Source organism: Caenorhabditis briggsae (genome assembly GCF_000004555.2).
Source record: "Caenorhabditis briggsae complete genome, chrII, whole genome shotgun sequence".
Lineage (NCBI taxonomy): Eukaryota > Metazoa > Nematoda > Chromadorea > Rhabditida > Rhabditidae > Caenorhabditis > Caenorhabditis briggsae.
The window spans coordinates 10,287,390-10,300,356 of NC_013486.2; the positions used below are offsets into that span (position 1 = coordinate 10,287,390).

Consider the following 12,967-nt stretch of genomic DNA (forward strand, 5'->3'; position numbering starts at 1 on the left):
TGGGATTTGTGAAAAGCTGTGAATTTTGCGAAATTTCCCATGGAAGAGAAAACCCCGCAGCTCGGCCACGGCCATGGACTGATGACGTCATCACTGGGAAATTTTATTTTGGGATTTTTCTCCGTTTTCCTTCGTTTTTCATAGTTTTTGCTCAAATTTTCGTGGTAATTAATCGAAAAAAATTAATTTAATAATTTTTGTAGTGTTTTATTGCCCAGTTCGAACAATTTTCGAAGGAAAATAGCTCATTTTGGGCCAATTTTTGGGATTTTTGAATTTTTGTGGGAAAATCACTGAATTGTGATTGTTTCCTTCATTCAATAATTTAGAAAATTATGAAAAAATGAGAACATTTCAATTACCACGAAACTTGAGGAAAATTGAAAAATTGGGAAAACTTGAGAAAAATTGAAAATTTGGGAAAAATTGAGAAAAATTGGGAAAAAACGGAAAATTTGGCTAAAAAAATTGGGCAAAACGAAGGAATATTGAAAGCAAAAGGAAATGAAATAGAATTGAGAAAAAAACAATTAAGAAAAATTGGTAGTGAGGGAAGTATGGACTGGGGTTTAAAACCTAAATTAAACATTAAAATCCTGAGTTTGTGAAATTTGTGAAGATTATTTTACAGTTCTCTATTGTGTACGTTCTAGAAATTTCGAGACTCAAAAATTCAAAGCAACTAATGCCTTTCAGCAAATGCCCAACAATTTCCACAATTTTTTTTCATAAAGAGTGAAATATATGACACAAAATCAAAAAGAACAATCAAAAGACAATGAGAAGTGAAAATTTTCTGCCGTAGTTTTTGAAAATTCAGAAATATTGAGATTCTGAAGTTCTGAAATTCTGAGGTTTTGAGGCCCTGAAATTCTGAAATTTTGAAGTTCTGAAATTCTGAGATTCTGAAATTCGGAAGTTCTCAGATTTTCAGTTTCTGAAGTTCCGAAATTCTCAGATTCCGAAATACTGAAATTCCAAAGTTCTGAAATTCTAAGAATTCTGAGATTTTCAAGCTCTGGAATGCAGGAATTCAGAAACTCCTTCAAAAAATTGTACCCCCGAATCACAAGCGTTGTACCCCTGTTTGAAATGGGTTGTACTCCAGAATCATTGATAGTTTTCACCCCCAAATTTTTGAACCTACTAATTTTGTACCCCCGAATCACCAATTTTGTACCCCTAAATCAGTTGTACCCCCTTGTACCCCCCAAATTTTTTGCCAACTATAGGATTAGGCCGAAAGCCTTGTTTCTTTTGGTAGTATGGGAGACTCTGTGGTAAGAAGTAGTATAAGAGACCTTGGTAGTAAAAGAGACTTGGTAGTATGAGAGACACATTGAAAAAAAGTAGTATAAGAGACAGTGGTAGTAAAAGAGACTCGGTAGTATAAGAGACACATTGGAAAAAAGTAGTATAAGAGACAGTGGTAGTAAAAGAGACTCGGTAGTATAAGAGACACATTGGAAAAAAGTAGTATAAGAGACAGTGGTAGTAAAAGAGACTCGGTAGTATAAGAGAAAAGTAGTATAAGAGATGGTTGTATAAGAGAATTTGCCGAAATCTCCGAATATCTTGCAATAGGCAATTTTTCTTCAATCAGCCAAATGTTTCTGAATTATGGATGAGAAGAAATAATGTTGGACAGTTATCTCTTTTCCAAACCACATCAAAAGCGAAATTACATTCTTGAATAACTACATGGAAAACAAAAAAAACCACTCATAATATGTAACGAATGTTGGAAAAATCAGGCAGCTATGAGCGCTGAAACTGTAGAATCCGACTTGATGTTTACCACATGAGATTCAATGCGATGTACCCTCTGAGACAATGCGATGTACCCCCTGAGTATTTCAGAGATGTACCCCATGAGAAAGCGAAAAATGTACCCCATGAGATTATACCTAAAATGTACCCCATGAGACTATGTACCCCCTGAGACTTTGTACCCCATGAGCACGATGTACCCCATTCTGATGTACCCCGGGAGAATGGGCCGATCCTCTTATATATTTTGGCACGCACTTTTCTCTAACCTTTTTTAAAGACTAAAATAGTGCTAAAACACGAAAACATGATTCCAATAAGCCGGCATACATATTCCAATTCAATCGAACAGATTGCTCTTTTTTTGATTTTCAGTGTTTAATAAAATCAAGTGGGGGAGAGGGGGTTGTAGTGAAAACGTGATTTACTAAAAACTTTCAAAAAGTGTGTCGGAATATATTACTTTTTCATAGGTTCCAGGAATGTGTGTCACAAGTTTTTTCCCAGTTTTATTGAGACACTTCCGGATTGCGAGGAAGGGGTTATCTTCGAGGAACCCATTCTGTAGATAGAGGCGGAGTCTCAACTTTCACCTAACTCTGACTCCGCCCCGATTCCCTCGGAAACAGATCCCTGAATAAAACCCCTACACCCCAATCAGAGATTTCAGGTTTTATCTTTTTTTTCCTGTTGCAGTCCCATTTCCATCTGCTCCTGACCGACATATAGTCACGTAAATTTCAGAACACCTTTAAAGGTGAATCAGAGACAAATTACACCTGTTTCTGTTTCCTTTTGGTATGTTATTCTCCTTTTTCATTTTCTCCATTTCTTGACAATACAATAAAGCTTAAATTTTATATCAACCTCACTTGTCACCTATTTTCTCTCACCCTTTGATCAGTGATTCTCTCAAAACCTCTTGCTCTATTTGTGTGAACATAAAAATTCAAATTTAATTCTGTCTGAGATTTTTCAAGATAGCAAAAACCTATGGAGGAATCAACTACCAGGCTGAGAATAGTTTCAGCTACTTTAATGCTATTGGTGAGTTTATTTTGGGGTGAACCCATAGTAAAACCTTAAATGGAAGGGCCTCTTAACTTTTAACTTTGAGCCAATTTTTCTAGGTTCCTGTCAAAGATATCAAAAAACGGTCAACTAATAAATTGTTTATCATAATATCAAAAACATGTTCGTATTAGACACATGTTTGTTCTCTCTTATAGGAGCCAAGATAAATCAGCTCAAGCTTGACTGTGTGAGCAGCCATTCTATTACAAGTTTTCGGCATTCTGAATATTTTATAGACATCTATCCTTGGACTGGTTCTCAACCTTACTATAGCTGTTTCTTTGTTTACAAGGTTTAAACGGAACAGTGGATTTTTGGTTATTTGCATGGTTAAAAGTATGGCTAATAATATAATTTGCATTGGATTTCTTGTTTGGCCAGTTCCAGTCACTTTTCTGTAATTTCAAAGTTTCAAAGTTTTTTCCAAAAGATGAACACATTTTTCGAGAAACTATTACTACCTCCCAGATTTTTATAACGTTCTTTCTGGACGAATAATCGGATGGTTTGCATGGAGTTACAGTAATCTCTACCTATATTTCTATTGATACAATTCCGAATTCAGGTCCAACAACGCAGATACTATTAGCTGGGAATAGATTCATGGCTGTTTGTCTTCCTCAAGCACATCATACAGAATACAAATATTATCCTAATCGTGTTCGTTGGAGAATTCGATATACACACACTGGAAAAAAAACATTCAAATTTCAGGTTTTCCTTTCCATCATATTCATCATTTCCATTACAGTATCCCTTCCCGGATTTGTGGGTAAGGGCTTAACTTGATTTTTTTTCCAGTTTTAAATACAAAATATTATAGATGGTTGTAATTTTATATTTCAACTGAATCAAATTAGTTGGGTGCCGGATTCCGTGCTCAATTCGATTGAGTTCGTTGTTCACATACTCTGCATTTTCTATGTCTTTCATATCTAATACTCTTAATATTATTGAATTTTTCAAACTAGTTTCCGATGCTGAGTTTCGAATTTTACTCTCTTCGATTTTAAATTCATCCTTAAAGAAATCGGCTAAAATTTCATCAATGCAACTTTTGAAGCGGCAGAGACGATATCGACGAATGTTGTTTCAAAGTGCTTGTCAGGACCTAATTATAGCAATAGACACATTTAACACAACCTATGCATGGTCTTTTTATTCTGCTCTATGCTTCCAGTTTTTGGTTTGTGCCTATTCGAGAATACTCGCAAGAACCTTGGAAGGGTACTGGGAGAGAACTTAATCAGAATTTTATAATTTAATTGCAGACTTGTCATGGTTCTAATCAATGAATCTATTCGAGAAGCAATTCGAATCAAAGTCTTTAGAAAGTCAAAACAGAAGAAGAGTAGTGAGACTCCGGCGTCTTCGCTCGCAACTCATTCAAAGAATATCGTAGCTTCTAACCGATTGTTTTCTGTTCGTATCAATCATTAACTATTTGTATGGTTTCTTGAGAGTATGAAAATTTAAAGGGATACTGTTGGTTTTGAACCTGAAAATGTGTTTTCTAGTGAGAGATAAATATCAGGTCTTCATTTATTTTTTCACGTCGAAAATTGCGATTTCTCGTGGAAGTGGTACCGTACTACTCTGAACACCCAGTCAACAAGTCCATTAAACCATCATCTCTTGTTGGGCTAAACATCAACTAGTTACTTTGGAAGTAGCATCTCAGTGTATAACAATAGGTAGGTCGGTATTATTCTAGCTTTTTTGCTCTGAAATTCAACTGACGTCTCCAATTGCGAGGAAGGGGTCGTCTTCGAGAAACAGATTACGAGGAAATCAGGGCGGAATTAATTGCACTGCTGCAGCAGAGTTAGGTGAAAGTTGGAATTCTGCGCCGATTTCTTCAGAATCGGTTCCTCGAAGATGTCCTCTTTGCAAGTCGCAATCCGGAGAACTGTCGTAATGTTGACTGCCGACTCCGCAGTGGTGTTTGCGGACAGCGACGTGTAACACAGAAATTTAATGCAAAGCCTCTGCTTTTCAATGGACTACATTGCCACGTCCTCAATCGCTGAATCAATAACTTCCAGTTGATTTCTATCAAGTTCTATGTCGCGAACGTTGATAAGCGATCCCTATCAGTACAATCACTTCCTGATCCTCAGAGGGTTGTCTCAATTTTACGTTCCTTCCACGGAAACCGGTTTCTTCATGCAATTGATTTTATGTTCGTACAGCGACTTGACAGCTTTTCCTTGTGCTATTCTCTATATTTCTCAATGTTCTATAAGCGTAAATTACGGTTGATTTGTTTTCAGAAAATGTCTGACGAGAATGGACCTTCAAAAGTGGACTTGCAGACAGCAATGCGGAAGTTGAGAGCACTGCCTCCAAATAAGGTTTGTGATTGAAACTCATTTTTGAAAATAGTTAAAAAAGTGCTGAATGTACTTCATACTGTAAAATGTCGAAACAAGTACCATGTTTAAAGCTCTGTTTCGACTGTGGCGCTCGGAATCCCACATGGTGTACTGTAACTTATGGAGTCTTTCTCTGCATCGACTGCTCAGCTGTTCATCGCAACCTTGGAGTTCATCTCACGTTTGTTCGTTCGACCAACTTGGATACTAACTGGACTTGGCTGCAACTGAGAGCAATGCAGCTCGGAGGAAATGGAAATGCTGTGAGTTATCATTCTACAGAAAACATTTCATGTTACATTTATAGACCCAATTTTTCAAAGCCCACGGGTGCAACACGACTGAGGCTCAGCAGAAGTACAAAAGCCGAGCAGCTCAAATGTATCGTGACAAACTTTCGACATTATGTCAGGAGGCTCAACGCAAGTTCGGAACCCAATTGATAATTGACACTGTCACGCATACTGAAGAAAAAACGGCGGTAAGTTCACCTAAAAATCTTTCTGAAAGATAGCTGCACATGAAAGAAGTAAAAACCGACTTACCAATCATTTTTCAGGAAGAAGAAGATTTCTTCAGTCAGGATTTTGGTCACTCTTCCGCCTCTGCTACATCATTGTCTTCTGATGCTTATATTGCTGACCATAAAACCGAAGATTCTAGTCATGGCCCAAGCGTTGATCATCTAGATCATTCTGTGGCAGTTCCAACTGCTGCTCCAGTCTCTGTCATTCTCAAAAAGCCAATTAAAAAAGCGACACTCGGCGCAAAAAAGAATACTCTCGGAGCTCAAAAAATGCGCATCAATTTCGATGAAATTGAGCAACGTGCTGCTGAAAAAGAAAAACAGCAAGAAGCTGAAATCGCTGCAAACAAACTTGCATACCAAGTTGAACTCGACAATAAGCAAAAAGCAGAGGATGCTGCTGCTCTACAGAAGCTTAGTGCTAAATTTGCTATGCAAGATATTGATGCTCAACGGAAGCAAATGGAGGTAAAGACATTATTTCTGTTAACTCAGTTTCACAATATATCAATTTTCAGGCTAAAGTCGCTAAAGATCCAACAAAAGCAGCTTCTGTCGATCGTCTTGGTATGGGAGGAGTCGGCCGAGCTCGTGCTGCCCATTCTGTCGCCGGTGGTATTCGCTCCATCAAGCAAGACGATGTGCTCACATTTAAGAAGTCGCCACAGCCAAAGGAAGATGATGATTGGGAGGTGATTGACGACAAATATGGAAAGAAAAGCACAAACAACGAAGACGATTTCTTCACCAAGGATTATACAAGTGGAGGAAGTAGTAAAAATAACAAAGAAGACGATTTCTTCGATTCATTCGAGACACAACCAGTACAGTGAGTTATAAATGCAATCAGTTTATTAGGTGTAGCAGTAATATTTTAAGGAAGTCTCGCTACACTGCATCCTCATCTTCCTCGTCAACGTCTCGTGCTCCAACAACTCGCCTCACCGCAGGTTCTACTCCTGTTTCGGATGTTGATCTTCAAAAGAAGTTCGGAAACGCCAAGGCTATCTCTAGTGATATGTACTTCGGAACACCTGAGATGGATGTAAGTTGAAAAAAAGCTTGAGAATCATGCTGACATACACTTGTTTTAGTTTGAAACCAAGAGTGCGTTGTCCAAGTGCGAAGGTCAATCTTCGTTCGGATCGGAAGATCTTTGGGGTAACGGAAGCCAGAATCGGCAGTCTAGCCAGGTATGTCCGTAGGTAAAATTCCAACTAACATTCTATTCCAGGTTCCCGATATGTCTGATTTGAAGGATTCTTTCCGGGCTGGAGCCAACAAAGTCGCTGAAAAATGGTCCACCCTCTCGACATCATTTGCTTCTTACATGTCGGTAAGTAGAACGTTAGATTTGAAAAAATTATTAGATGGTTATTAACCATCAATGACATCATTTGATTCTCTTCAATTCAGCGTGCTCCTCCAGCTACTGGAGAAAAGACATAATTTATTGGCAGCAAGGGCAAGTTTACACTATATGTAGTCTTGGTTGTTTTGTGGCTTTATGGTTTTCTTTGGTTAGATTCACCTTATTCAAAAAATATTTTTTTTCGGAATTTTTATCACTGGTTCCATTTGATCTTTGAGATGTCTGATTTGATTGGTTCATAAGTGTTGTGTGTGAAATTGCATTCAGTTCCGTCGTTTAAAGCTGAATTCATATTCAGTTTCAAGTTTTTATTGACCAAAACAAGTCTCGTTTAGCCTGCTTTGGGAGCGCTAGTCGGTCAGCTGATTTCTTTTTTGTTTGTGAGAAAACAAACAACCGCTGAGCTTTGTTTTCGAAGTATTTTGATCATTTGAGTATATACTTATGCATACCCCCTCAATACATTCATCTTTCTTGAATCAGAGGTTCACTTCTTGAAATTTTGATTTTCTTTTGTTGGGAACAATTTTGCCGTCGGAGAAACTTGTAATATCTACAATTTTCAATTTCAGGATCGCTAACTTCCGTCACTCATCAACTACGACGTCTATGCACATTCGACTGTCAATATTCGTTCCATTCTCGTCTTTAACTCTTTTTCTCTATTCACGCTTCGTATCACCTACTGAATTCTCTTATCAATATACACCTGGGAACTGTTTTCGTCTTCTATGTGATAATGTTGTCTTTTTTCGCCCTCATCATAATTTAGTCAATTCCTCTGTCCCAATGAATTCTACAGAACGTTAGTTCACCCATAGACCCACCTAAATATAAAGCATCGTCTGACCCGATGGTCTCGAGCCTTCTTCCCCCAGTTGCCTGCCGCCTCTTTGTCTCTCGCCGAGAGGGTCAACGTGTCATGGGAGGCACCCGAGAACGACAAGGAAAGGAGGAGAGAGGCCATCGGGGTAAACATGTGATTCTCCAATCGATTCTATTTTTTTTTCCTTTCTAACTTTTCAAAACCCATTGAATAATAATTTATGATATTTATTGCATGCTACCAATTCCTAGTTATTTTGAAGAAAGCTGAACGATTTTGGTCAACTGATTTTTTGAAGAAATGTCTGTAGGGTTTTCCACTTGAAAGGTTCTCTTTGAAAATTTTGTCACTATTTTGCCAGCCTAAAATATGACATTTGTGAAAGAAAACCGCTGGTGTCCTAGACCTGAACAAAAACTACCGTAGCCTAAAATCATCCAAATTTAGGAATTAGCAATCAAAAACGGACGAAGATTGAGAGACATTCATTCCGTTTTTCTTTCGCAAACCGTTTTCTATACTGGCATCATCCGTTTTATATTCGTTTTTAAATTCTCCAATCATTTAATCTAGCTGTTGTTTTCTAGTGATTCGCTTACCATCCTTCTGTTCATTGACTATCGTTTCTGAAATTGCGAAACAATTCATTTATTATTTCAAAACTTTCCTCTAGTTTATGGTTTTCACTGTTTTGTCCTTTTCCTTTGGTATTTTCTTCTCCTAATTTTTGAAGAACTTCTTCAGATTGTTTCCTTTACTTTCTATTTAAATGAAATTGAAATTTGATGCTTTAAGTTAACATATTTAACTTAATTTTCAGCGAACTAAATATGCAGATAAAAGATGAGGAACGCGATGAAGAGGTTTCCCAACCTGAAGACAACGGGATACCTATTTATAGCTCTCTAGAAAGTCTTCTATTTGTGAGGAGTTGATTTTTAGAAAAAGGAAAGCGTAATCTTAATAATTCTAGATTCCCAAATCAATGTCGAAAGAGCTCAGCGAGAAAGCGATAAAAACTCAGGAGTTCCTGGATAAATGGAGTAATAACCGGAGAAGAATGGTCAGAAAAATGGAAGATATTGCAGAAAAGGTGGGGAGATATTTCTGGAAAAAAATTCGACTTCTCTTTTAGAAGAGAAGATTTCTTGTTTTCTATACATTTTTGTTCCAGCTTCACAACTGGGAGAAAGGATGTGCGATTTCCACTACAGTCGGAAGTTCTGTTGGAGTTGTTTCGGGTTTCGCTATCATCGGCGGAGTTGTTCTGATGCCTCCTGTTGCTGTCGCAGGATTAATTGTTGGTACAGCTGCCGGTATATCAAACCTTGCAACCGGGATCTCCAAATGGATGTTTTCAAAATCACAGCACAAGGAACTGCTCGCATTGATTGAAGAAGATGAAAGACTGTTTGAAGAACTTCTTGTTTCGAGACAAGAATTAATGGAAGCAGTGAAAAAGATTGTGGAGGGAGAAGAGTTCTACAAGCACTTCAAAGATGATAATGACATGGAAAACAAACTTAAGACCATTTTCGGTTTTTCTGTTTCGGGAATCACTGGATTAGGAGCCAGATTTGCGATCACATCTATGGTTTGTCAAATTAAAAATTTGTTTTATTTAAATATCCATCCATTCTTTTACAGGGTCGTCTCTCCTCTTCACTCGCCAAGGGAGTTCTTCATAGTGTCGCTGCCATTGGAATCATACTTGATAGTGTCACTCTAGTACTGAGTGCAAAGACTCTTCAAAGCGGAGCTGCATCTGAGTTAGGAACCGAAGTCCTCGCGGTATCCGGAAAGATGGAAATGATTCGTCAAAAAGTAGTCAAGCACTTTTTGAATGCAGACGTTTGGAACGATGAAGAAGACGATCAACTTTTGGACGTCGGGTCTATCGAGATTTTGAATGCCGACTCTCCGCTACAACGTTATTTGGCAACTACCTCCTCTGAACAACAAAATGCTTGATCTTTCTTTTGGGTTTTTGAAAACATGTTGCTTTGTTGAACGATTGATTCAGATTCAAATTGTTTATAAATTGGGTATTTCAATGAAATTGTTGCATATTAAGAGTTAGAGATCGAGCTCACGAAGCATGCTCTTGACTCCGTCGATCTTCTTCAAAAGATCCTTCACCACATCAGCATCGTTCGAAATGTGAGCAGTCTGAAGAAGCATTGATAATTTAGAAGCTATGTAGAAAGGTTGTTCTCACCACTCCAGCGTTGGTGTGCTTGAGAAGAGAATCACGAGAGTATGCAAAACGAGGTTGTTGATGGCGTGGCAGGTATTCGCAAATTCCTTTTCGTTGAAGACGTTCGGCAAGAACAGAGTTTCCGCAGAATAGGTTGATCATGTTGATAGCACCGGCGAAACCGCAAGTCACGGCGTGAAGAGTCGCGTTTTCCATCGCACCCCACTTCTGAACGACTTCACGAATATTGTCGAAAGATGGGATAGCTTGTTCCGACCAAGTGAGACCATCGAGACCGCAAAATGACACCTGTAAAATTGTATTTGATACTCGCACCCAATGTTTTTCACCCACTCTTGTCGGTATAGTTTGGAAAACTTTAGGAATCTGGAAGCACTTGCTCTTCTCGTAGTTAATGATCTTTCCAAAATCAACGAGATACAGCTTTGTTGCCGAAATACGACGAACTCGCTTGATGGAGCGTGGCGACTCTCGGAACACACCATCGTAACCGATCTGAAGCTCCGAATCGAAAGCCACTAGTTGTGCATACGAATTCATTTTTTCATGCATCGCATTGTACTTCTCATTTGACTGTGCATCGTTGATACGGAGAATCGTTAGAGCGAAAACATCCTTAGCTGCTGACGACGATGGAAGATAGTCGACAACTTCAACCTAAAATCGGAATTCACATTTTCAAACAATTAACAAAATGTTTACCTCGATATCTTTGTTGAGAGGAAGCCATGAAGAAGACAGATGAACTGGTCCAGATTTTGCTGGTGGCGAAGAAAGAAGCTTTTGAACGGAAATGGAAGCCATTGGAAGAAGAGCTCCACCGATGTTCTTATGGTCACTGACCTGTAATTTTGAATAGAGGAATAATTGCTAGAAAAACTTGGCGGACCTTAAGCGAATAGTTATCTCCAATCAGATTTCCATCGTGCAAATTCTTACGAACTTCTTCGGCGTCCGCAGCAGACAACATGTTCACAAATCTGAAAATGTTGAAAGAATCATTTGAAGCTGCCTAATCTATCTACCCAAGCTGCATATCATTTGATTGTCCTGCAACACGGCAATATCCGACTCTTCCAAAGACTTGGAAAATGTGGAACAAGTTCCAATCGTTCCATTCCTTTGGAACATTGCGAATGTGAAACCCGGCGTCTTTGAGATAGAAAGCAGTTGAGCTGGAAGCCATTTCTGAAAGAAACGAAACAGGAATAATCACCAAAATAAGTTCGAAAAACGGAAAACAAAATCGCTTTGAAAATGGAAGTGATGCGTTTGGCGCCGAATTTTTCTCAAAGCGCGGTGAAGCGCGTTTGCGTTTGTGAAGGGCGGAGCCGGGAGACCCCACAAATTCCGGAGAAAAAAATTTCGGCAAAAAATTCGGGGGGTACAATGATTCAGGGGTACAAGGGAGTACAACTGATTTAGGGGTACAAAATTGGTGATTCGGGGGTACAAAATTCGTGGGTACAAAAATTCGGGGGTACAAACTATCAATGATTCTGGGGTACAACCCATTTCATTTAGGGGTACAACGCTTGTGATTCGGGGGTACAATTTTTTTTTGAGGGAGTTTCTGAATTCCTGAATTTCAGAGCTTGAAAATCTCAGAATTCTTAGAATTTCAGAACTTTGGAATTCCCGAATTCGGAATCTGAAAATTTCGGAACTTCAAAATCTGAGAATATAAAAATTTCCGAATTTCAGAATCTCAGGACTTTAAAAATTCGAAATCTCAGAATTTCAGAACTTTGGAATTCCAGAATTCGGAATCTGAGAATTTCGGAACTTCAGGATCTGAGAATCTGAGAATTTCAGAACTTTGGAATTTCAGTGTTTCGGCATCTGGGAATTAAGGACGACAGAAATTTTTCACTTCTCATTGTCACATTGTTCTTTTTGAAAATGGAGAACTGTAAAATAAGCTTGACAAGTTTTACAAACTCAGGTTTTTAATGCTTAATTTAGGATTAAAACCCAGCCGATACTTTCCTCAATACCACTTTTTCTCAATTCTATTTCATTTTTATTTTTTTCTCAATATTCCTTCGTTTTTACCCCAATTTTCCGTTTTTTTCCCAATTTTTCCCAATTATCCTCAATTTTCGTGGTAATTGAAATTTTTCTCATTTCTTTTCCCAAAAGTTGTCAGATCACGAAGTTAGGAAGTTTTCAGATTCCGAAGTCTGGAATTCCAAAGTTCTGAAATTCTCAGATTTCGAAGTTTTGAAGTCCTAAGATTCTGAAATTCGGAAATTTTTAGATTCTCAGATTTTGAAGTTTCGAAATTCTCAGATTCCGAATTCTGGGATTCCAAAGTTCTGAAATTCTGAGATTTCGAAGTTTTGAAGTCCTGAGATTCTGAAATTCGGAAATTTTTAGATTCTCAGATTTTGAAGTTTCGAAATTTTCAGATTCCGAAATGCTGGAATTCCAAAATTCTGAAATTCTAAGAATTCTGAGATTTTCAAGCTCTGAAATTCAGGAATTCAGAAACTCCCTGAAAAAAATTGTACCCCCGAATCACAAGCGTTGTACCCATAAATGAAATGGGTTGTACCCCAGAATCATTGATAGTTTGTACCCCCGAATCGTTGTACCCCCGAATTTTTGTACCAACGAATTTTGTACCCCCGAATCACCAATTTTGTACCCCTAAATCAGTTGTACCCCCTTGTACCCCCGAATTTGTTGCCAAAAATTTCCGGAGAAAAAAAACTCCGGAGAAAAGTGGGCGGAGTCAGGGGAGGAGCCTAAATTGCAACCTGGCACGGTTTTGCCGCATGGTTTTTCTTAGAATTCCACCACA

At 38.3% G+C, this 12,967-nt stretch overlaps 4 protein-coding genes across 4 annotated transcripts; 3 read left to right on the forward strand and 1 right to left on the reverse strand.

Moving 5' to 3' along the window:
* Positions 1-2,763: 2,763 nt before the first annotated feature.
* Cbr-srx-114 lies at positions 2,764-4,284 on the forward strand (the record flags this gene model as incomplete). The annotated part of the gene is made up of 6 exons (XM_045242588.1): positions 2,764-2,817; positions 3,081-3,241; positions 3,293-3,366; positions 3,410-3,616; positions 3,705-4,071; positions 4,116-4,284. The coding sequence occupies 6 exons, from the start codon at positions 2,764-2,766 to the stop codon at positions 4,282-4,284; spliced, it is 1,032 nt and encodes a 343-aa protein (XP_045092316.1).
* An 836-nt stretch (positions 4,285-5,120) lies between these two features.
* CBG02397 lies at positions 5,121-7,698 on the forward strand (the record flags this gene model as incomplete). The annotated part of the gene is made up of 9 exons (XM_045242589.1): positions 5,121-5,198; positions 5,291-5,482; positions 5,527-5,700; positions 5,779-6,213; positions 6,264-6,574; positions 6,625-6,790; positions 6,840-6,938; positions 6,980-7,081; positions 7,690-7,698. 9 exons carry the CDS (start codon positions 5,121-5,123, stop codon positions 7,696-7,698), a joined length of 1,566 nt encoding a protein of 521 aa, XP_045092317.1.
* Positions 7,699-8,773: 1,075 nt separating this feature from the next.
* On the forward strand, positions 8,774-9,914 carry CBG02395 (the record flags this gene model as incomplete). The annotated part of the gene is made up of 4 exons (XM_002630666.1): positions 8,774-8,866; positions 8,917-9,036; positions 9,118-9,537; positions 9,591-9,914. The coding sequence occupies 4 exons, from the start codon at positions 8,774-8,776 to the stop codon at positions 9,912-9,914; spliced, it is 957 nt and encodes a 318-aa protein (XP_002630712.1).
* Positions 9,915-10,019: 105 nt separating this feature from the next.
* On the reverse strand, positions 10,020-11,347 carry Cbr-mel-47 (the record flags this gene model as incomplete). Its single annotated transcript, XM_002630665.1, has 6 exons — positions 10,020-10,112; positions 10,162-10,449; positions 10,495-10,818; positions 10,864-11,004; positions 11,051-11,141; positions 11,187-11,347. 6 exons carry the CDS (start codon positions 11,345-11,347, stop codon positions 10,020-10,022), a joined length of 1,098 nt encoding a protein of 365 aa, XP_002630711.1.
* Positions 11,348-12,967: the final 1,620 nt, after the last annotated feature.